The 25,095-nt window shown below is 37.0% G+C and overlaps 2 protein-coding genes across 2 annotated transcripts in view; both read right to left on the reverse strand.

Moving 5' to 3' along the window:
* LOC103981516 (probable LRR receptor-like serine/threonine-protein kinase At1g51880) overlaps nucleotides 1–24,675 on the reverse strand; it is a 45,386-nt gene extending 20,711 nt beyond the window's left edge. Inside the window, exons 1-3 of the mRNA XM_065167905.1 lie at nucleotides 24,153–24,675; nucleotides 302–437; nucleotides 115–186 (exon numbers count right to left, since the gene is read on the reverse strand). Of these exons, the coding sequence (XP_065023977.1) occupies nucleotides 115–186; nucleotides 302–437; nucleotides 24,153–24,657 (713 nt within the window). The 5' untranslated portion in view covers nucleotides 24,658–24,675. The remainder of the gene's footprint in view (nucleotides 1–114; nucleotides 187–301; nucleotides 438–24,152) is intronic.
* LOC135649503 (probable LRR receptor-like serine/threonine-protein kinase At1g05700) lies at nucleotides 6,635–10,263 on the reverse strand. The gene is made up of 4 exons (XM_065167938.1): nucleotides 8,697–10,263; nucleotides 8,550–8,618; nucleotides 8,289–8,480; nucleotides 6,635–7,418 (listed from the first exon to the last, which is right to left on the reverse strand). The coding sequence occupies exons 1-4, from the start codon at nucleotides 8,707–8,709 to the stop codon at nucleotides 7,363–7,365; spliced, it is 330 nt and encodes a 109-aa protein (XP_065024010.1). The 5' UTR covers nucleotides 8,710–10,263; the 3' UTR covers nucleotides 6,635–7,362.
* Nucleotides 24,676–25,095: the final 420 nt, after the last annotated feature.

Below are 25,095 nucleotides of genomic sequence, written 5' to 3' on the forward strand. Positions count from 1 at the left end.
TGACAGAAATATGATACTAGGAGAAGCAATCTGGGTCGTTGACTGAAATATTTCAATAACTTATAACCCAAATTACTTGCTCTAGAAAAGAGAACAAAAGCCAGTTGCACTTACAGGTACTTGACAGCTTCAAGCATGGCAAAAGAGATGTATATTTCACCAGTCAATCCTGTGGAAGTCAAATTTCTGCAAAATATTGCATTTTACAAAACATTTTTTGAGTACAAGTTTTAATAATAGCCTCAATGATTCCATCGAATGAATTTTTTTTCTCCCCCTTTTAAGTTTCTTGAACACTTACATATTTGTGATCCTCGGTGGATCAGTATTGTAACTACAATTCAAGCCATCCCATACATATGCTTTTGGAGCACATGGATCACCCATCCAATTTCTCTTAAGTTGATAGTGTGATTTGATTGCCATCATGGCGTCAACTGGTATCCAGGAAAATGCAAGAAGAATTAACACGCATTAGTGTATACTAGGAACATGATTTTTTTAATAGAAAATATTCACTAACTAAAATGCCCATTTTAATTTGGTATCAGGTGTTCCCAGCCAGTAATGAGATAGAAAAATAGAATAAACAAAATATTTTTGAGTGAGTTGTAGAAATTAAGATGTTACTTATGGTTGCAATCACATATATGACCAAGCATCAATGTAGAATAATAATCTATATATTGATACCACATGTGGGTGTGCTACATAATATTCTCTAATTATTTTCATAAGGCAGTGCTGCAAGTAATTTGTGTCCAATAGCAAGATTTAGTTATGAATACTCCAGTATTCCTTTTGCTTTTGGACTAGCTACATTCCCAAGTTCAGTTTGTGGAACTTGAATTAAACAGGGAGATACATTAACCAAACTACTCTCTATTCTGAATTCTTATACCACGGTTCAAATTAATTATCAGCAACTCATCTTAAAAATGATTTATCAGAAATGACAGGATTTAGTATTTTTATTCTAAAAGCTGTAACTAGACATATCATTTCCAAGAAAAATAACCAAACAAATCTTGTAAAGTCAAGATCGTGTGGAATGAGTAATCAGAAATAGCTAGACTATCCATGTTAAGACACATCAAGTTACAGTAAAACTGGCCACAAAAATTTATCCTTTGGTTCTCAGCATGCTCTGTTCCAGATAGCTATGCTGTTGGAATGAGAATTTACCACTGCAAGTAAAGCTATTCTTATTTAAATTCAAAATAGTATCATTTTCATAATTCAACACTTGAATGGTGCTTTGTGGTCAAACTACTACGACTTGTTTGATCCTCAGTAGGAATCTGTTTTGCAAAATTTAAGGAAAAAAAGAGGAACGTGCGATCCCTGGAATCTTAGACTCACTGTCCAAAATTTGGATAAGTACGTACAGTCAACGTGAGCTATTAGCATAGTCACAGTTATTTCCATTTCAAAAAAAAAAATCCAGATAACGTATGTAGAAAATTATACTGCATGCTTAGCAGATTGAATCTTACGATCCACCAATGGACCAGCATGCTTTGAAGTCTTATTCCAGTCTGAAATTTGCAACACAAACAAATATGATATCGAGTACAGAGCCTGGCTCACTAAATGGTGCAAAATAATTGCAAAAGAAGTGATGTCAACACAATTAGTACCCATCCGACTTAGCTCAATTACAACTAGAAAGTATTGGATCTGCTTTCACTCAAAGTTTGCTCAACTGGTTCCAATTAGTATTCATCCATGGGCTCGGCGAACACAATCAGATCAGATCAAAATTAGCCTAACCTAAACTCGGGCTGCCTTAAAAGAACCCATTCTCCCATCTTTTCTTTCTGTTTTATCATTAAATTTACAACTCTTAAAATCTTGGATTTATTTGTCTTGTTTAAAGGAAAATGTGTTTTGTTGTAGTCGTTGCGACACAAACTATTGCCATCTTGGCACTTATTTGAACCCTCCATCTATCAGTCCGTGCAAGGCAGAGGTTGTTCGCTTCTAAAACATTAAAAACTGCCGCAGAGAAGACTGGTAATTCACAATCGGCACGCCACAAAACGAAAACACGGACATCAATTTGACATCTTAGCAATGATAAATATTAATTTGGCTGCATTCTTGATGACAAGAAACAAAGATAAAGCTTCGATTACTTCAAGGCGAAGGAGAAGGCTGCAGCGCCTTACCGTCTGCGGAGTCGGTGGCGGCCTGTGTGAGCTTACATGTTTAGTGCGTTAGTTTAAGATAAAAATGTTTTGATTTATGCGGTTGATAAGTCATTGTCATTGATACTAAACATCAACTAGCTTACATGTTTTGATTTCATAAGAACAATTTGATTTCATAAGAAGAGAATTAGGAATGTTGATGTGTCCGAATAGATAAACCAGTCAAAATTATTTTTCGGACTTTATTGAATGATCAAATCACTTGATTGCCATGTGTTGAAATGTTTTAATTTTTGAAAAACTGTAGCATAATCTTGTCCGAATGCATGAAAGAATTCATCTCATTTTCGGATTCGCTTAACAGTTGGAATGACAAAAATCAAATACACTCTTATGAAAAATATTTTGAAATGGATTTGATAAAATGACTTTCCTCCTTCGTGCACAAAGGATTATAACAAAAAAAAAGGAGAAGAAGTATTCAAAGCATTATACGTATCATGCCTTCCTTTATATGCTTGATAACTTGCTTATATTGTTCTCCTAGTATCACATCTACCATGCTTTTTGTTGATGACAAAGGGGGAGAAATATATGAATTGATGCTATAAACACTGATGCTATGATTATGCCATGCCTGCATCATCAAGAGATATATGAACAGATGCCATATATAGAAATGCAACACTTGCTACAATATTTGAAATGTGTACATCTGCTAAAATATTTGAAATGTGTACATCAAGTAATGATATCAAAATCTTACTTCACAGCTTTACATGTTGATATCTTACAATATGATGAATTGCTTCAATTACATTCATTCAAAATTGTTATGTAAGAATGAATGTCAAGCCTTGACATTATCTTCAGAAATGTCACTTGAATTCTTAGGTCTTGAATTCAAGAATGACTTATCTCAAGTATGGCATGTAGACAGGGGGAGTTAAGGTTAACTCCATTATCAATTGATTGTCATCATAAAAAAGGGGGAGATTGTTGAATCTCGAATTTTGATGATGAAGTCAATTGTCATTTGTTGTCTAACCTATATGTTGAGATAAGTGTGCAGGATTAACTACAATGAAAGTAAGACATGCAGCAGGAGTTACGCCGGAGTCATGACAATGATCACGTTGGGAGTTCGAGAGCTCGACGGAAGTTCGGACAGTCGTCGGAGGTTCTGCGGGAACGAATCCGAGAAGTCCATAAGCTTGCCAAAGAAGCTCGTCGAAACTCGCCAAGTGTATCGTCGCAAGTCTAGGAGTTTGCCGGAAGTCCGCAGGAGAATCACCGAGGGTTCATCGGATGATCGACGGAAGTTCGTCGGAAGAAGCGATTGACGCACCGGAGCAAGCTGCAGAAATTGTCTTAGAATTTATCGTAGTTAGCACAATGATTAAGTTGGAAATGGGAGGTGATCCCATTAGCTTAATCTTGGGGCAATTGGGCCCCTGAAAGACCCAATTTGGACCGAATGGATCTACCCATTCGGACCCTGATTGTTGTGGGAGGTGCAACCGCCCAAGCCAGGAGGTAGCACCGCCTGGGCTAAGTCTCCCAGGGAGACTGGGCGGTGCAACCGCCCCAGCCAGGAGGTGCAACCGCTTGGGCTCAGTCTCCAAGCGAGACTAGGCGGTGTAACCTCTCCTAACAAGAGGTAGCACCGCTTGAGCTCGGTCTTCGAGCTTTGGCAGGCGGTGCAACCGCTTGAGCTCGGTCTTCGAGCTCTGGCAGAGAGGTGCAACCGCCCCTGACAGAGGTGGCACCGCCCAGAGACTCAGCCTTCGAGCTCTGCCAAGCGGTGCAACCGCTCCAGTCAGGAGGTGCAACCGCCTGATCCCGGAATTCCGGGAATTGATAATTTTGAGCTCCAAATTTGAACTGGGTTGGGGCCTATAAATACCCCACCCATTTAGCACTGAAAGTAGCAACTAACACTCAAAATCTTGACATCTTTCTGTGATTCTTAGAGCTCAAAATTGTTGTAAAGGCCAAAAGTTCTCCTCCCTCTATTCTTCAAAGTTTTGAGTTGTAAAGAGAGGAGAGAAAATTTCTGTAAGGGTTGTCTCCTAAGCCCATCAAAAGGAGTGAAATTGTAAAAGGGTGGTTGGCCTTCGCCTATTGAAGGAAGGCCTCTAGTTGACGTCGGTGACCTCGTCGGTGGAGGAAGCCAAAAGTGGAGTAGGTCAAGATTGACCGAACCACTCTAAATCTCGGTTTGCATTTACTTTGAGCATTTTATCTTTACTGCAAACCTCCTAAATAGCTACTGCCTTCTGCGCTTTTACGAACGAGTTTCTAAGTTCAGAACTTTCCAAATCTGCGTTTAGACGTAAATCGACTTTTTCGTACGATCATTACATTTCAGTTTACGTTTACGTTTTGATTTCAATCATAACTGCAAACTGCCTTCTGCGCATTTATAAAACGTATCTCAAAGTTCAGACGTAAACCGGTTTTATCGTACGAACGTCGCATTTCAGTTTGCGCTTGCATTCTGATTTTTATCATAAACTGCAAACTGCCTTCGTAGATTTACTTTAACGTCATCTCACTTAATCTTAAGTTAAAGTAATTTGATTTTAATAGTGAAAGATTTCCGCTGCACTAATTCACTCCCCCCCCCCCCTCTTAGTGCTCTTGATCCTAACAATAAGAATATTATATTTATATGGTTCGGTCAATTGACCTATCCACGAACGAAGGAGGAGCAAATCACTACTATAAAAGAGGGACTATTACAAATGCCTTACGAAGATGTTCCTAGGTCATAAAACACAAAACTACTAAACAAAAAAAGCCTAAAGCAAATAATTAAGTTTTCTTGTGGTGCATCTGATTTCAAAGCCCAGGCCCTTATTTATAGTTTAAATAGGAGATACCAAACTTGATTTTCCTGATGTGGGACTATGTGGGACTTGCCAAACTAACAAGTACCACGAGCAAGATACTATATCTATATTTCTCCCTTGACTATAAGCTATTATCATTGAAAGACAGACAAAAAAAAAAAAGAAAGGCAATCGTCATCAGCACCGACCTTAGGATGACTGGCCATGAGTAGTGGGTCAGCCCATATTCAGTCTAAGGTGGACTTTATCAACCCATAGCTCACCATTTCTTAATTTAATCCTAATTTATATTAGGAGATTGTGGTTGTTATAAAAAGAGGCAGAAAAAGATAGCAACAAGGCAGTTTTTGGCAGCTACGAGATTCCAAAGGAAAGGAGGAGAACAAGGCAGAAAAGAAAGAAAAAGAATGGGAAGAAGACAAGGACAACACAAAGAGATTGTTTTCAATCATCTAGTAGTGCTTTTATCATCTCAGGTTAGAACAGATCTATATTAAATTCTTACTGTGATTACTTAGGGAGAATTGTGGAGGATTTAGATATTGTGCATAGTGACGTGATCTTTGTATCCCAGTTATTTTCTTATGATTGTTGCTAATGTTTTGGACAAGAGATTGAGATTTATATATTTATTATTATTATAGTAGATTATTTATAGTTTGTCTCGTGGTTTTTACCCTTCACGTTGAATGGATTTTTCACGTATATCTTGATATTCTATTTGATTATGATTTCATTTAATTTCGCTATGTATTATAATATGCTAGTATTTATTCATATACAAAAATTTATTTTTCTTCGGATCCTATCGTACGATGGCAAAGAGCAACCAAGATGATGATAGTGCTAGCGGTAATTTATTTTCGATGGTGGACGTGTTCGTCAACGTAAGCATCGCAATCAAAAGAGAAAGAAGCCCTCGTTAGTTGTAGCTACGTGAGCACATCGCAATCCAAACAGTTCACGATTTATCGCAACGCGAGCACGTGGTTTGTCCACGTGTATACAGTGACCGGGTCCCGCTTTGCACGGATTCTTTGTAAGACCCGCACTGGCTGAGAGCGTGCTCCTCATTTCTTATCCGACACCCAATCCGGTCAACCCTAAATCATGTAATCGCGTCAACGGTGGAAGGGTCAACTGGGAAGATGACCTGCTTTGTCGACGCAAGACTTGTAGGAAATTAAATAGAAAGGAAAATTACTTTTCTGAGATAGCAAATTTTTTATTATTTTCTTACGACCTCGTATAAGAATCACTTCACCTAAATATATAAACCAAAAGTCATATATATTAACGTGTGATTATTGTTATTGATTGAAAATATAAGATCAGCTAATCATCATTCGTCACATCACATCAATATCGATCTCTTATCCATAAGGGTTGGGTCTAAAAGACAGCTCGATTCAATTTTGGAGCTGTCAAACTATTAAGCTTTTGAGTCATGGAGATGCTTCTTAGGAAGATCAAAAGTTAGTTCAGATCAATTACGAATCAGCTCCATTATGAAATATCCATAGGAATATTTCAAAAAAATTAAGGGACAATAAGGATCAGTTATGAATCAGCTCTCACACAAGAATTAAAACATTATAAAAAAGATTAAGGGACAATAAGGAACAATTTTCCAACAGTTTGTTGTAGACACAAAACTTCACCATACACAAATGTGGCACAGTATCACAGAGACAGTGCAGAGACCAAACTTATTACATGATGTATTGATGTTCTAATCCATTAAAATGGAGATATCTGCGGTCCGGTGGGTTTTCAGATTACAGCATATTGTTTCATTGTTGCCTAAAAGAGATACAGTAGTGCATAGATTACACAACACCAAATTCTATATTTATTCCGATGCAGAAATCCCCAGGAGGAACATCCTATTTTGCGGCAGTACGAGTGCCACCGACAGTTCCATGCACTACATCTTACCATAACGCGCACAGCATACACGAACAGAGGCAACTGCGATAAGTTTCATCTCATTCTTGGAACAGTTGGTCCCAGCAAGCTCGCCCCCATCTCAGACGAAATTTCTCGGCTCATGTTAAATCCTTCAATATATATGATATCGCTCCTGTCAGAGGCAATCTCTGGCCTCAAGCAGCTCTTCAGCTGCGTCACTACTTCAAACATCGTCGGCCTCTGGCTGCCTGGATCTGCGGTGCACCTGAGAGCTAGATCCAGGATCTTCCACGCAGAAGTGGCATCATATTCTCCTTGCAGAGTTTCATCCATGATTTCTTCTATGCAACCCCGAGACAGACTTGTGGCAATCAACTTAACAATGTGAACATTTCCTGGACCGGGCATGATCGGAGGTCTGCCGGTGATCAGCTCCAGGAGAACTACACCAAAGCTGTACACATCACTCTTCTCGGTGAGCTGGTAGTTTTGATGGTACCTAATTAAACATAAACATGATACTCATTGGTCAGTTGTAATCCATAATGTATTAGTTATCCTCTATGGTCGAGCACACTAATTCATAATAAATGTCTGCCTTTTGGCAACTAAAGGTTCAAAACACTCCAAGAAGAGAATCAAATTGCCATCTTGGTTAACCAGAAAAATGGAGATCCAGTTCAAGGCCAAGGAGTAGTAATTTGAAGTTATGGCAAGGAAATGAATCCTACTATGTTGCTTTGGCAATTGAACTGACTATTCCTCAAACCTGCAAACTGGATCTGGGAATTAAAACATGGCAGCTCAGGAAGTCATAGATCAAGAATTCTGCTATGTGACATTCAAAGATCTCCACATATCCATGTCGATCATAGGGTTTGAAAGATTAAATTTAAGAAAAAAAAACATATTTAGTTCAAAGTTCAAACCAAATACTGATGTCTCATCCAAGTCCAATAGGTCAGCTGCATCAAGTCAAACTAGTATCATAATATATCTAGAATTATGAATGTATAGCAAAAGAACATACTGAGGACATAAAACCTAAGTTATGAAGAGATCGTAATACCCCCAACTAATCTTACCTTTGAAAAATGATGATGGGTTAGATTAGCATAGACCAATTTTATAGGGTAACTACTAAAAATTTAGCATGAAGTATATTCGGTTACATAGTTAAAGTTTAATTCTTTTTAGATCACTATACCAGTGGGCCTATTAGATTGGGTGGTGACAGGAAGACATACTAAGATAAATGAATTCATCTGCCATCTTATTTTTCTGCACGTTGTCGCTTCTACATTGAGATGTATGAATAAATTGTTTATAAAGAATTTAGAGTGGGGTAAAAAGAGTGTAGAAAACATACTCGGGATCATTATATCCAGGGGTGCAACCACTGTCCCTGTGAACACATAGGTTTGCCCATCGCTATGGAAAGATTTGGATAACCCAAAGTCCCCTATTTTAACCTCTAGTTCTTCGCTCAAGAGAATGTTGCTGCTCTTGACATCTCTATGGATTGTTGGAGGCTTGCATCCTTTGTGCAAATAATCCAGCCCTGTCATATAAAATAGAGATTAAGTAATTATACCAAACGCAAGTACACAGACAAAAGATTCTCCAAAACCTTGTGCAGCATCCAGTGCAATTTGAAGCCGCTGTCCCCAACTCAAGACTTTGGCACAACCAGCCTTATCTGTGATGATTATAAGTTAGAAAACCCATGGAGACAAATTAACAAAATATCAACAGGAAATATTTGTGGAGAAGTTACTTCTTAAACTCATAGTTACTTGCTGAATAATTTCTTAGATACCTCCCTCAACTGATGGGTTTCAAGAAACGAGCCAAGAGATACATTAATCTTCAATGCTCTGATATACCCTATGTCTCTATCAGCCCCTTTAAAAAATGATTCCAAGCATTTTACCCCTTCCTAATCAGGAAAAGTTGAACATTAGGCTTAAAATTGAACTTTGTAATGATCCTCCAAGTCCCTAAACTTCTTTCTCAATCATTGTGCATATGAAAATAATTTACATTAATCATTTAACAGGAAAGCATGAAGCCTCTGGAGAATTAAATCATGTCCTTTACAATTCAAAATTGATCTTAAAGAATAGTTGTAACAGTGCTCATGTTCAGTATCACTAAACCTCGTAGATGGTCTTGGAGGCTGTTGAATCTCAGATTTTGATGATGAAACTAATTGATTGTGTTTAGATGTTTAACTGTATTTTAAGTGATGCAGGTCTACTCGATCAGGTTTAGACAGTTGACGCAGGAGGAATTGACGTTGCGCTGGAAGAGATCACGTTAGGATATTGGATGGCTGAACGCTTCGAACGTCGGGCATCGGGCCAAGGAGAGCGAAACTGTGCCAAGGATATCGACGTTGCGGAGGTCAACCGCCGATTGGGCAACAAGCCGCAAGAGAGGATGATGCGCCGAAGAATCGGACGAAGCGCCAACCAATGACGTGCCGGGCAACAGAATGTCAATTCGCTTTATAATAATTGTCTAGATCGGAGTAGAGTTTTTGCTTGTGTGTGCAGGATTAACTACGATAACGACGAAGACATAAAGCAAAACAAAGTGTCGGAGTCAAGCACGAAGGATTCATTGCGAGTTCGAGAGTTCGATGGAAGTCCGAAGGTTCGTCGGGAATGCTGCCGAAACTAGCCAAGAATGAGTAGGGAGCTTGCCGAATGGTTTTTCGGAAGCTCGCCGGAAGGTTCGTTGGAAGTTCGCGGAGCTCACCGAGAATGATCGGAGCTTTCCGAAGAAGCTCGTTGGAACTCACCAAGATCAAATCGTGAAGTCTAGGAGCTTGTCGGGAGTCCGCAGAATGGTTTCCGAGAGTTTATCGGAAGACCGTCGGAAGTTCGCCGAAAGCTCGCCGGAAGAAGTCTTGACTTACGGACTTTGTAATAGCTTATAAAATGTCTTTAAATTCATAGTTATCATGTTAATTACAGTTAGGATTAGGTGTTAATCCTATAACCCAAGTAGGGGCTAATTGGGCCCGAGTTCGGACTGGTTTGGGCCAAGTTTGGAGCTCAACCAGTGAGCTGATTTGGCCTAGGCGGTGGCACCGCCCAGCACCCGAGAGCTGGGCGGTGACACCTCCTGGGCTGGGCGGTTGCACCGTCCAGCACCCGAGCCCTGGGCGGTGGCACCGCCTGGCTGGGCGGTGGCACCGCCTGGCTGGGCGGTGGCACCTCCAGCACCGGGAACCCTAAGAGAATTCAAATTTTGGAGCCCAAAATTTGAATCCTCTTGAGGCCTATAAATACCCCTCTAATCTCAGCTGAGAGAACAACTTTTGAGAAGCATTTTGATTGAGAGAAAAGTCTTAGAAAGTCTTAGCAAGTCTTGTTTTCAATTTGCTAGAGAGTTCTCCTCCTTCTTTCCTATTGAAAATTTGTAAGAGGTTGAGCTGCTTGTAAAAGGTTGTAAGAGGGGTGTTTACCCTTCCATTTCAAGAGATTTGCTAGTGGAAGGTGGGAGCCTCATCGAAGAGGGGCATCGCAAGTGGAGTAGGTCATTTGACCGAACCACTCTAAAAATCGGCGTAATCTCTGGTTTGCATTTTATTATTGTCATTTACATTATTGCAAATCTTCTTACTGCTTTAGTTCCTTATTACCCTTGCTGCGCAATTTTAAGAATACGCCTTCAAGTTAAACTTTTCAAGTTCCGTTCTTATCGTACGAAAGATTTTGTTAAAATCGAAGTTTTAATCCGCTGCACTAATTCACCCCCCCCCTCTTAGTGCCGCTCCGATCCTAACAAGTGGTATCAGAGCCACGTTTTTCTACCTTAGTTTAACACCCAAATAGAAATGGCTCTTTACGGCTTTCAAGAGGGTCACTCTCTCATTTGTCCTCCCTTTTTCAATGGGACGGACTACACTTATTGGAAAACTCGAATGAGAGTTTTCTTACTTTCTTTGGATTTGAATTTATGGCACATAGTCGAAAATGGATTTGAAATTTCTTCTCTTCCAATGAACCATTGGAATGATTTGGAGAAGAAGATGTTTTCTCTAAATGCAAAGGCTATGAATGCCTTATATTGTGCACTTGACAAAAATGAATTTAATCGCATTTCGATGTGTGACTCGGCTTTTGATATTTGGAGAACTCTAGAGGTCACTCATGAAGGCACTAGCCGAGTGAAAGAGTCCAAAATCAATATTCTTATGCATTCTTACGAACTTTTTCGGATGAAACCAAGTGAGTCCATCGGAGACATGTACACCCATTTCATGGATGTCATCAATGGACTCAAAGCTCTTGGTAAAAGTTTTTCTAATTTTGAACTAGTCACTAAAATCTTAAGATCTCTTCCAAAATGTTGGGATCCAAAAGTTACGGCCATTCAAGAGGCCAAGGACCTTAAAACATTCCCGCTCGAAGAACTTATTGGGTCTCTAATGACCTACGAAATGAACAATGTGACAAAAAGGAAACTCGAGAATAACCTTCCAAAGGACAGGAAGGATTTCGGACATAGAACACATGAAGACCACTCGAGCATAAGCTCAAGTGATGATGAACTTAAACTACAAATGAAACAAAAATTAAAAAGAAAAAAGAATGGAACTACTTGCTTTGAACGCAAGAAGAATAAAAATTGGGATGAATTGAGCTCTTCCGAAGACGAGGAGAAAATCAAGAAAGGCGAGGTGGTAAACTACGCCTCAACCACTTTCAAAAATGAGGTAATCGAAATCCCCCTAATTTATTTCGAAATTACATAATACTTTCATGAGTTATTTTTAATTTAGTTTAGGATTAATTTTCTTGAAAATTACATGTGTTATGTTAATGCAATAAAATGTTAGATATAAATCTAATGCTTATACACCTAGTAAGATTAATCTTATGTATGTGCTTGAGAAGCAAGAATGTGTCTTTTGACGATTTCTATATTTATTTTCAATGATGATGCATGACGTTTGAAAGGAAGGCTTGATGATTTTTTTTTTGAACCTTGTCTTTGGTTTTCAAACATGATGTATGGTTTTGACATATGAACAAAATTTGAGCATGCTAAGATAAAGTTAATCATATAAATTAAAACTAAAGAAGTTTTAGTTATCTATGAGAATCATTCAAAATTATGTTCAATAAAAATGCAAAATGATGGAATGAAAATATTAAATGTTTTAATACCATTTTATGCATGAGATTTTAAAAGTTATACATAATGATCTTGATGGTTGTTATGAAGAAATTTGTTTTTCGATCCTAAATGATTGATGATATATATATATTTTTTGGCACAAAAAGGACAAAGGCATACTTATATGAAACAACTAAATAGATAAAAGAATTTTTCTTGAAAATTCTTGGTTTGATGAATCTATTTTATCATCTTTTTATGAATATCTTGAAAATGATTTTGATTTGATGATTTTAATTTGAATGAGCTTTATCTTGATTTTTTGAGATTTATAACTTGAGATTTACTCTATAAAAATCAAGATCTTGTATCCTCAATGTTCCTTTTTAGCATCTATTATCCAAATGAATTATGATTGGTATCATTGCTATATTTCTTCTTATCGTGCACTAAAGAGAAAATTTTTCTAAATGAATCGTGATATTTCGGAACCACAATTCTTTTTATGATTCATAATGAATTGAGAAATTTTATATGCTTGAATTAATATCTTATTCTAAGATTGAATGAATTTTATCTATATCATTATCTCCTAAGATTTTTTCTTGATTATTTAAGAGGAGATTTTTCAAATCAAAATGTGTCTTCTATTATTATCTTTTCATGATATGATTTTCATGCAATTCCTTGTACTCATGAAATATTTATCTCATCACCCAATAACTCTTCTTGATATTCCTTATGTGATGAAACAAAATAATGCATGAAATTCAAATAAGAAGTTAATGATCATGCATGATAGGATGTAATGAATTTTGACATTTAGATACTATCATTTGAATAGCTATGATCATGTTGCCAAAATGATTTATCATGAATGCTTGAATATCATGTATGATATGCCGATATTGATGATTGAGTTATTTGTATCATGCATGAAAAATAAAAGATATAGTTTTGAAATTGTGCATGTTCGAATTTGAAAATATGATGATGCATAATGATTAAATTGTGCAATGAAAATATTAAACATTTTGAAACCATGTTTTAGTGTCATGCATAATGATCATGCTTAATAAATTTTAAAATTATGCATGATGAATCTTGCGATTTATGGATTATTGATTTTTACTATAATGGAAGTGCCTTATTGATCTTTGTTGTAATAAATCTTACACTTTCGGTTTTAAACATGATACATGTTTTTATTTGGCATAAATGAAATAAAATCATATGAATTGAAACAACTAAAAAGAGAAAAATATTTTTTCCTTAAAAATTTAATTTTCTCTATCTTATTGATCTTGATGATTATTATGATAAATCTATGTATACCATTTTGAATCTCTTGAAAGTAATGTTGAGATTTTGATGAATTTGATGATTTGAATTTGAATGAGGTTGTATTTAAATTATGATCTTGATTTCTTGGATTTACTACTTGAGATTCTTTTTTAATCACAATCTCTTCTTTGTACACCTACAATTTTTGTTATTTATAAAAGGAAGAGATTTGATAAAATGAATCATGTCTTTTAGTATTCAAATGGTCTTATCTTTGATGATATGATTTCTTTATATCTATGATATAAATGCCTTGAAATGATTGAAATATTTTACACAAATGTTATGCTCTTCCCTACTTCTTTCTTGTTTTCAATGATAAAACGGGGAGAAGTTTTGATCATGCATGGTAGGATATAATTTGACAAAATTTATACCATCATGAAACATTTATGATTTACAATGATGCATGCAATACTTGTGCTTTCTAATTTTGATGTTATGTATTGCATATGATGTATTGCATATGATGTAAATCATGATTTAAAATGCTATGAGTTGTTGCTAAAATGATAAATGTTGATTTAATGTTTTGTATCATGAATGCTCTAAATGATGATTGTTTAGTACCATGATCAAAATATTGATAAATAGTTAAAAATTTTAGTATCATGTATGATATCCTCATAATGTCGATCGATTTATTCAATATCGTGCATGAATGAAATATAAGGTTTTCGAAAATATGCATGTAATACTTCAACTTATGATAATGATGCATGCAATGATAAAATATTCATGATGAAAAATTGTCTTGACATTCATAACTTGATTATTCATCCTTTGTCATGATTTTGAAATCGTTGTAAAAGGAAAAAGAACAACAAAACTGTATTCTTCTTTTCTTTTTGACAATGACAAAGGGGGAGAAATATTGCTCGCTCAAGATGCAAAATTTGAAAACTTACACATTGCAAAAGAAGCAAAACTTGCAACTTGCACATTGCAATAAGAAGCAAGAATCATGAGCTTACACAAGAAAGCTATCTTGTATTTGCTTTCGTAATTTTTTTTGCTAGATGTATGTAGTAAAACTTGCATAGTGTAAAAATTGCTATCTTATAGTCTAAAGAGAAGCCAATAGTTGCTATCTCAAAATGCAAAATATGCTAACTTGCTACAGAAGCAAAATTGCTAGCTCAAACATTGCAAAGGAAGCAAAAATTTGCTAGCTTGCAACTTGCATATCGTGAAAACTGCTAGCTAGTAGTCTAAAGAGAAGCAATCAATAGCTATCTCAAGAAGACCAAGCATGTTAAACTTACACATCTTTAATCGTTAGATTGCATGATGATAAAACTTGATATTATGTTTTTCATGCAATAAGTTGAACCCATATAACAAACACTTGATTGTGGTACTTCTCCTTTTTGTTGATGACAAAGGGGGAGAAGTATGTTGATGACATGACATATGATTCATAAGTTTTATGCATATGTTCATGATGATGTGTTGCAAGTATTCATGATGAATATTGCAATGACTTGAATTCTGTTTGAATTCAAGGTTCTATCAATATGGCATATTGATAGGGGGAGTTTGTTTAAACTTCGGGAGTTAAGGTTAACTCCGTTAGTCATCAATTAGTTGTCATCATCAAAAAGGGGGAGATTGTTGAATCTCAGATTTTGATGATGAAACTAATTGATTGTGTTTAGATGTTTAACTGTATTTTGAGTGATTCAGGTCTACTCGATCAGGTTTAGACAGTTGACGCAGGAGGAATTGACGTTGCGCTGGAAGAGATCACGTTAGGATATTGGATGGCTGAACGCTTCGAACGTCTGGCATCGGGCCAAGGAGAGCGAAACTGTGCCAAGGATATCGGCGTTGCGGAGGTCAACCGCCGATTGGGCAACAAGCCGCAAGAGAGGATGATGCGCCGAAGAATCGGACGAAGCGCCAACCAATGACGTGCCGGGCAACAGAATGTCAATTCGCTTTATAATAATTGTCTAGATCGGAGTAGAGTTTTTGCTTATGTGTGCAGGATTAACTACGATAACGACGAAGACATAAAGCAAAACAAAGTGTCGGAGTCAAGCACGAAGGATTCATTGCGAGTTCGAGAGTTCGATGGAAGTCCGAAGGTTCGTCGGGAATGCTGCCGAAACTAGCCAAGAATGAGTAGGGAGCTTGCCGAAGGGTTTTTCGGAAGCTCGCCGGAAGGTTCGTTGGAAGTTCGCGGAGCTCACCGAGAATGATCGGAGCTTTCCGAAGAAGCTCGTTGGAACTCACCAAGATCAAATCGTGAAGTCTAGGAGCTTGTCGGGAGTCCGCAGAATGGTTTCCGAGAGTTTATCGGAAGACCGTCGGAAGTTCGCCGAAAGCTCGCCGGAAGAAGTCTTGACTTACGGACTTTGTAATAGCTTATAAAATGTCTTTAAATTCGTAGTTATCATGTTAATTACAGTTAGGATTAGGTGTTAATCCTATAACCCAAGTAGGGGCTAATTGGGCCCGAGTTCGGACTGGTTTGGGCCAAGTTTGGAGCTCAACCAGTGAGCTGATTTGGCCTAGGCGGTGGCACCGCCCAGCACCCGAGAGCTGGGCGGTGACACCTCCTGGGCTGGGCGGTTGCACCGTCCAGCACCCGAGCCCTGGGCGGTGGCACCGCCTGGTTGGGCGGTGGCACCGCCTGGCTGGGCGGTGGCACCTCCAGCACCGGGAACCCTAAGAGAATTCAAATTTTGGAGCCCAAAATTTGAATCCTCTTGAGGCCTATAAATACCCCTCTAATCTCAGCTGAGAGAACAACTTTTGAGAAGCATTTTGATTGAGAGAAAAGTCTTAGAAAGTCTTAGCAAGTCTTGTTTTCAATTTGCTAGAGAGTTCTCCTCCTTCTTTCCTATTGAAAATTTGTAAGAGGTTGAGCTGCTTGTAAAAGGTTGTAAGAGAGGTGTTTACCCTTCCATTTCAAGAGATTTGCTAGTGGAAGGTGGGAGCCTCATCGAAGAGGGGCATCGCAAGTGGAGTAGGTCATTTGACCGAACCACTCTAAAAATCGGCGTAATCTCTGGTTTGCATTTTATTATTGTCATTTACATTACTGCAAATCTTCTTACGGATTTAGTTCCTTATTACCCTTGCTGCGCAATTTTAAGAATACGCCTTCAAGTTAAATTTTTCAAGTTCCGTTCTTATCGTACGAAAGATTTTGTTAAAATCGAAGTTTTAATCCGCTGCACTAATTCACCCCACCCCTCTTAGTGCCGCTCCGATCCTAACAGAGGCTTCCTTGCTTCATGTATTCGTAAACAAGCGCTAGGCAATTCCCATCCATGCAATAACCAACCAGAGAAACCAGATTCCTGTGGTAGATCTTCGTCAGGTTCTGGGCCTGCAGAATGAAGTGCAAAATGTTGTCAAGAAATATTCTAAAAAATAAATTGTTATGTAGAATACCTACAAGCTATGTAAGGTAGCATTCTGACGTCAATACCAAGAAATATGTAAGCTGAATTAACCTTCAGCTGTTTAAGAAGAGTGTTTTGGCATCTCATCTTGGTTAGCATCAATACCAACCTTTTCAATTCAGGAGTGTTAAGACTTCATAATTATATTGGCCTTTAAACTAACCACTTAAACTTTTGAGATTTGTAGTAACTTAATCGAAATTTTAGTCATGGTGTAAGAGCATGTTATGAGTTTGAAGCCTGTACTTGCCCCCTCTTTGTTTCATCTCATTCTTTAACTAATATTTGTGAAATTTTTACTCTGTATTTGACTTGGATCATACATTTGGGTTCAATTTTACATGTCAAGTTTAAATCGGGGAGAGGTGAATATTAGACTTCATGAATATATTTGACTCATTACTACCAACTTAAGTATTTCGGGATTTGTGATAATCCAATCAAAAAATTTTATCGAGTAACAATCACACTCAAGTCATCTAATAATCTTATTTCAAAGGTCAAATAAAATTTCTATACCTCAGCCAAAAATTCCTTCATTCCTTGTGGTGATGATACAGAATGCATCTTGATCGCAACTTGCTTTCCAGTTTCCAAGCAACCATGATAAACCATGCCAAAACCTCCTTTCCCGATGACCGTTGTAAACTTATTTGTTATGTTCTCCAACTGTGTGTATGTAAACTGCCTACTCTCAAATGAAATTTGATGCTCTCTCTGCCGAGGGTAGACTACACTATGTGACTGAACAAAGGTATTAGAGGTCCGACCTATCAGAAAAGAACAAGAAGTTGACTATTAGCACTCAATGCAGATTTTGAAAATGATGGTGTCAAGCTCATTTTTCCTCTTCAAAGTATTACCTTGCTGCTTTCTGATGTTACATACCACAGCTACCAATATTATCACAAGAAGTAGCAGCCCAGACACTGCTGCGATAATTACAATGATAGCTGTTTTAGACCTTGATGAAGACGCTTTGTTACAGCCATTTTTGTCAAGCCTGACATCATGAATGTTTAAAAAGTATCGTCAGTTGATGTAAGCTCAATATAGGCAGTAGGGTAAAGTCTAGTAGCAATCAACACTTATTCAGTTATTGCATGACATTAGTGAATAGAGCTAGAAGATGGCAAGTGCACAACATTAATCCCGATAACCTTTACTCTAAATTTCACTTTTAGAAAGAGGTTCAAGACGATCTCAGTGGACAGCAAAATCATATAGTATGTTTAACAACAATCACAATAACAACAAAACATCAAGTCTCAACAATTTGGAGTCGGCTACATGAATCTTTTGCCGTCATTGAGATCTGTCATATAGTGAGTTAAATATATGAAAATAATCTATGCCACCCCAATCATTCTAACAAGCTATATTTCCTACCTAAGAATGATTGGGAAATATAACTAGCCTGTTTGCCAACTAAAATTCCTTCACCTAACATGCAATTCAACTAGCCTTTTTGCCAACACTTTTTCAGCAACCAACAAACAGAGAAAGAACACAAGCCTCTTTCAAACTGCTACACTATCTGAAGATCCAAAAATTATAAAAATCTTTTTTTGTCAAAAAAATCTAAAAATCAATCAGCTTTAACCAGCTCTGTGTTTCATGCCAATTTTCGCACATAAAAAAATTGTCAAATCTTGTGCATGAGTATTTCAGTTGGTATTGTTTAATTTTAAAAAATAGTTAAGCATATAAATAACCCATGGTAACATTACCCCCCAAGTAACTCAGTGTTTCAATTACAAGCCTATGGTTTAAAGAATTTGGTAAATGGATTATGATTTTGTCCAGTTGCATATTCTATTGACCATTTGTGCTTCATTGCTCTATTGTTTCTTTATTTCTTTGTAAACTATTATATGCTTACCTTGTCCGTTGGGAATTCACTTTAGTCAATAATAACAAATGAAAAGGATGTCTGGGGTGGTAAGTCAACATATGAACATGATGACCCGTTATTCATTAGCTTAAGCTTTTGCATTGTGGCATCCTCGTGTGTGTATGCGCATGAGCCTTCTTATTGGTAGGAGACTTTGGGTCCAATTCTCCCCCTGACAAGTGGCATTAAAGCTCATATATTGGTTTGTATAGATCAGTGCCAGACTCAAGAGACATAAGAATGTGAAATGGCTAGTGTCTAGTTCATGAGCCAAGTAAGAAGTTGTGTGCTCAGATGTGATTAATTGGCTTGGTGAGATAGGTTTGATTTCTAAGGTGTGATTAATTTGGAAGCCCATAATCCATAACTTGTGGACATCATATGGCTGACCCATACAGGAAACTATGAACAATGTCTCACACATAGTAAATTGATGAGATTGTTGGGTGTTCAGTTTGGCTTCAAGCGTTTGTTGGGTATTCATTTGTGATTAGAAAGATTTACATGTGAAAGATATGAGATTAAGTAAATTCATTGTAGTATCCAATTGCGAGTATGGAAAAGATATCTCATGGAATATATATGAGACTTGCGTAAAAAGGGGGTGGCCTAGTGCATAAAGCTCTAGAAATGCTAGATTTGGGAGGATCAATGTATATACTATATAGTCTTGCCCATATAAGCAAAAAGAATACTGTTGATGTGTGTGTAGTGTGTATGTGAACCTTGCTGATGTTCGCATGGAACCTTCTATTGGCAAGGGAATTTGTGTAAGATTCTTTCCAAGACTCTCATCATGTTTAAATCAACACTCATGTATTCACATCTATATTTTGTGCTTTACACAAGGCAAGCCTTGTTCCTTTCAGGAAGAAATTTGCATAATGGCTTTCCACCAGGTACACAGTTTCCATATATCTCTGGAAGTGACTAATTAGTACAAGGAAGCAACTTAGGTAAGATGAGACCAATGCAGAAATGGAGGAGAGTGGAAGTAAGCTTCAGGTACTTTAGTAGTTCCACGACATAGAATGTCTGATATGAATAATCAAAGTGGTATATGATGCTACTGCTTTATAAGAAGAATGGACAACCTATGTGATCACATACAAAAGTACTTCTTGACATGATCTAGAATTCCAGTGAGTTCTGGGAGTGCCATATTATGTTAACACAAGTACCTTTTCACCAAGATATATTTGGAATAGTTTCCGTGGACAAAAGGAATGTAGTCTGGTAGGATGAAAATACAATATTTACTGATACAACCCCTAAAACATACATGAGCTTGATAAAAAAACAAACCTGAGTATAAGTAACCCAGCATCTGACCTTTTGCAGAGTTTCTCAGGAACAGATCCATTGAAATTGTTTCCTGCCAAATTTCTTAAACAATACATTGCTCTTCAATATTCCTATTTTTCATCTATGTTCTGTATAAAAAGTTGAATAACTTACAGAATTTGGAGTGATACAAGATTTTCAAGAGAATCGGGTACTGTTCCTGTTAAATTGTTAAAAGACAAATCTCTGCAATATAACATAAAAAAGAATCAATATTAAGCAGCAAAAGTCCTTGAGAATAAAAAATTAATCCAGTGAATTTGTTTTTTTGTCAAGTGTTTGCTTGAAACAGCATAAACTTTTGACATTAATCTTATATATCAAAAGCCTGCATAAACTTTGATGCAAAACACTTACAGGACAAGGAGAGATGATAAACTGCCTAGAAAATCAGGTATTGTTCCATTAAAGCTGTTGTGAGACAAGTCCCTGGAATTGAAATTATATATTGATCATTTAGTGCATGAACAGCTCGACATAACAACTGTGCTCTCTGTATTACATGAAGTCAACAGTCTACCTTCCAACATTTAAATCATAATTAAAGCAAACTGATGAACAGCAAGTTTTGCTGGATAAAAATATAACACCATTCAGACCCGGTGATTCATATGAAGACATGATTTTCTGTTCATCTAGCATGGAAGACCATGCCTCTTTTTAGCTGTAATATTCTGAGCAATACCAGAAGAAGGCGCTCGTACAGCTCCCATTTGGTTATCCATAGTGTGGTCAAGATATATGATTAATTTGTCTTCAGGCATAATCTTTGAAAGTTTACTATTTTAATATATATAATGGATGGAATTGCAATCAATACAACAACAACAAAACCGTAAGTCCGAACATGGAATTGCAGTCAATACAAGTAAAAAATGCTTGTAGTGCTCTGACATGCAGCATACTTGTACCCATAAAGTGATTGGTGTTGTCAAAGTGTATTTAGTATTTACATCCTTGACAGTAGCTTAAACCATTCATAAAGCGATATGTTCATTAGCACATGAAACTTGTTTTGCATGTAAGAGCTTCTTAACATGTGAACTGCAGTAATTTAGCCTCTAGGTTTAAGTCTTAAATGTACAGATCATATTGAGAACTCCAAGAAGCATTCCAACCTTCTATGTTGAATAATGCCTTTTGTAAAGGGAATAGAGGCAAAAGGTAAGATAAGCTAGTAACCCACAAAAAATGCCTGCAACCATTGAATGACAAGTAAGCACTCTTTGGTGCAGAGTTATTAACTAGCTGATTTATGTTGCAATGTAAGCATAAGCTGTGTGTTGTTTTCTTTGCTTGCATAACTACAGCACTAAAACCATTTCAAGAACACCTGTTATAATGTGGTTCTGCACTATGTTGTGGTCATGCCTGTAAAGCCCCTTATTTCAGCAACTGCTTAGAGGATCACTTCCGTTTAGCTCATGCATTGTCTGAGAGATTAAGAACTGGACGAAAATAGATATCATACCTATGTATGTCTTGATGATCATTATACTTTGTTGACCAAGTTACGACTGGAACATCAGTAGAAAAATGTTGTCATCTAAGGTTAGAGAGCCTATGTTGATTTTTATTACCTTACACTAAGATTTTTGCTAGCCTTCCCTTAGAATCGAACAGCAGACACTAAACTGGTATGGACCAGGAGAATTAGTTACTAAGTAAATAAGCGACTGTATATACCTTACTTCCTGCACTGGTGCAAGATTTAAATTTTATAAAGGTAGCATTGATATTGATCAGAGACAGTAACCCATGGCACTTACTGGTATTGGCTCAGATAATTATTTGTTACTGGTTGGTCATGGTGATGCTTTACATTTTGGATCAAATTAAAAAATTTGCTTATGCATTATGCTAATTGTCTTGTTCAACATTGCTGACAGAAATATGATATTAGGAGAAGCAATCTGGGTAATTGACTGAAATATTTCAATAAATTATAACCCAAATTACTTGCTCTAGAAATGAGAACAAAAGAAAGTTGCACTTACAGGTACTTGACAGCTTCAAGCATGGCAAAAGAGATGTATATTTCACCAGTCAATCCTCTGGAAGTCAAATTTCTGCAAAATATTGCAGTTTACAAAACATATTTTGAGTACAAGTTTTAATAATAAACTCAATGATTCCATCAAATGATTTTTTTCTCCCTCTTCTAAGTTTCTTGAACACTTACATATTTGTGATCCTCGGTGGATCAGTATTGTAGCTACAATTCAAGCCATCCCATACGTATTCTTTCGGAGCACATGGATCACCCATCCAATTTCTCTTTAGTTGATAGTGTGATTTGATTGCCATCATGGCGTCAACTGGTATCCAGGAAAATACAAGAATTAACACACATTAGTGTATACTAGGAATATGATTTGTTTAATAGAAAATAGTCACTAACTAAAAAAACCATTTTAATTTGGTATCAGGCGTTCGCAGCCAGTAATGAGATAGAAAAATAGAAGAACAATATATTTTTGAGTTGTAGAAATTAAGATGTTACTTGTGATTGCAGTCACATATTTGACCAAGCATCAATGTAGAATAATAATCTATATATTGGTACCACTTGTGGCTGTGCTGCATAATATTCTCTAATTATTTTCATAGGGAAGTGCTGCAAGTAATTTGTGTCCAATAGCTTCCAAATTTCTTAGATATTTCAAATTGTTAGGCATGGCAAGATTTAGTTATGAATATTCCAGTATTCCTTTTGCTTTTGGACTGGCTACATGCCCAAGTTCAGTTTGTGGAACTTGAATTAAACAGGGAGATATATTAACCAAACGACTCTCTGTTCTGAATTATTATACCACGTTCAAATTAATTATCAGCAACTCATCTTAAAAATTATTTATCAGAAATGACAGGATTTAGTATTTTTATTCTAAAAGCTGTAACTAGTCATATCATTTCCAAATACAGACAAGAAAAAGAACCAAACAAATCTTGTAAAGTCATGATTGTGTGGAATGAGAAATCAGAAATAGCTAAACTATCCATATTAAGACACATCGAATTACAGTAAAACTGGCCACAAAAATCTATCTTTTGGTTCTCAGCATGCTCTGATCTGGATAGCTATGCTGTTGGAATGAGAATTTACTACTGCAAGTAAAGATATTCTTATTTAAATTCAAAATAGTATCATTTTCATATTTCAACACTTGAATGGTGTTTGTGGTCAAACTACAACTCGTTTGGTTACTCCATCCTTAGTAGGAACCAGTTTTGCAAAATTTAAGGAAAAAAAAAGGATCGTTCGATCCCTGGAATCTTAGATTCACTGTCCAAAATTTGGAAAAGTACATACAGTCAACGAGAGCTATTAGCATACTCACAGTTATTTCCATTTCAAAAAAGAAAATCCAGACTAGGTATGTAGAAAATTATACTGTATGCTTAGCAGATTGAATCTTATGATCCACCAATGGACCAGCATGCTTTGAAGTCTTATTCCAGTCTGAAATTTGCAACACAAACAAATATGATATCGAGTACAGAGCCTGACTCACTAAATGGTGCAAAATAATTGCAAAAGAAGTGATGTCAACACAATTAGTACCCATCCGACTTAGCTCAATTACAACTAGAAAGTATTGGATCTGCTTTCACTCAAAGTTTGCTCAACTGGTTCCAATTAGTATTCATCCATGGGCTCGGCGAACACAATCAGATCAGATCAAAATTAGCCTAACCTAAACTCGGGCTGCCTTGAAAGAACCCATTCTCCCATCTTTTCTTTCTGTTTTAAATTTACAACTCTTAAAATCTTGGATTTATTTGTCTTGTTTAAAGGAAAATGTGTTTTGTTGTAGTCGTTGCGACACAAACTATTGCCATCTTGGCACTTATTTGAACTCTCCATCTATCAGTCCGTGCAAGGTAGAGGTTGTTCGCTTCTAAAACATTAAAAACTGCCGCAGAGAAGACTGGTAATTCACAATCGGCACGCCACAAAACGAAAACACGGACATCAATTTTCCTAATTTGACATCTTAGCAATGATAAATATTAATTTGGCTGCATTCTTGATGACAAGAAACAAAGATAAAGCTTCGATTACTTCAAGGCGAAGGAGAAGGCGACAAGGCTGCCTTACCGTCTCCGGAATCGGTGGCGGCTTGGGTGAGCTGCATCAACGAGTAGACCTCGAAGGCGTTGATGATGGGCGGGAGGGTGGAGTCGCTCGTCGCGTTGAGCACGTATTGATACTCAAAATTGGCTTCGAATGGCACAGAGTCGTATCTGCAATCAGCCGAGAGGTAAAGCGGGGTATACGCACTAACCCAGGACTCGTCATTCCAGATGATGTCGAACACCCTCGTTGCGTTTCCCGTCAGATTCTGGGGTTCGGCGAAGTGCAGAATGGTGTAAAGCTTGTCGTCGGGGGAGACGGAGTCCCAGGCGAAGGCCAGCTGCGAGCCACTGGCCGGAGTCACCGCCGTCTGCATCACAGCGGACGGCGGCTCGAAAGAATCGAGCCTGTTGTCCACGGTCGAGTCGGTGGACAAGGTGAGCCAGGAGGGATCGTTGTAGGGGTTCCAAACGCGATCGTAAGGGTCGATCGGGAACCTGTTCATGATATCTCTCAGCATAGCAGACATGAAAAATATGAAATGAAATAAATTGTAGTTTTGGGTCAATTGGTCCATGTCCCTTTTCACATAGCGGACATGAGACATCAATATCTTAGTTGGGGTTACTCCAGCTTACAGGATTTTTATCCCATCATGTAGAGACACGGTTTTCAAGGGGAGCATATATAGGAAAACATACTTCAATTATTAAATGGATTGATAGAAGGGCGATTTCTTAGAAAATATTCTCATTTTATTATTTTTAATATTATTTATTTTTCTTTTTGGTTTTTTTTTCTAAATAGTATTTTTAATTCAAAAAACACTTTTTTCCTCTAAAAAAAAGTTGAATGTATTTTCTTTTTCAGTCATTAGAGTGTTTTGATCATCGTAATAAAAATACTATTAAAGTATATTTAAAAATACTATAAATGAATCAAATGGAATCGAAACATACTAAAAATC

This window comes from Musa acuminata, chromosome BXJ1-4 (genome assembly GCF_036884655.1).
Source record: "Musa acuminata AAA Group cultivar baxijiao chromosome BXJ1-4, Cavendish_Baxijiao_AAA, whole genome shotgun sequence".
Taxonomy (NCBI): domain Eukaryota; kingdom Viridiplantae; phylum Streptophyta; class Magnoliopsida; order Zingiberales; family Musaceae; genus Musa; species Musa acuminata.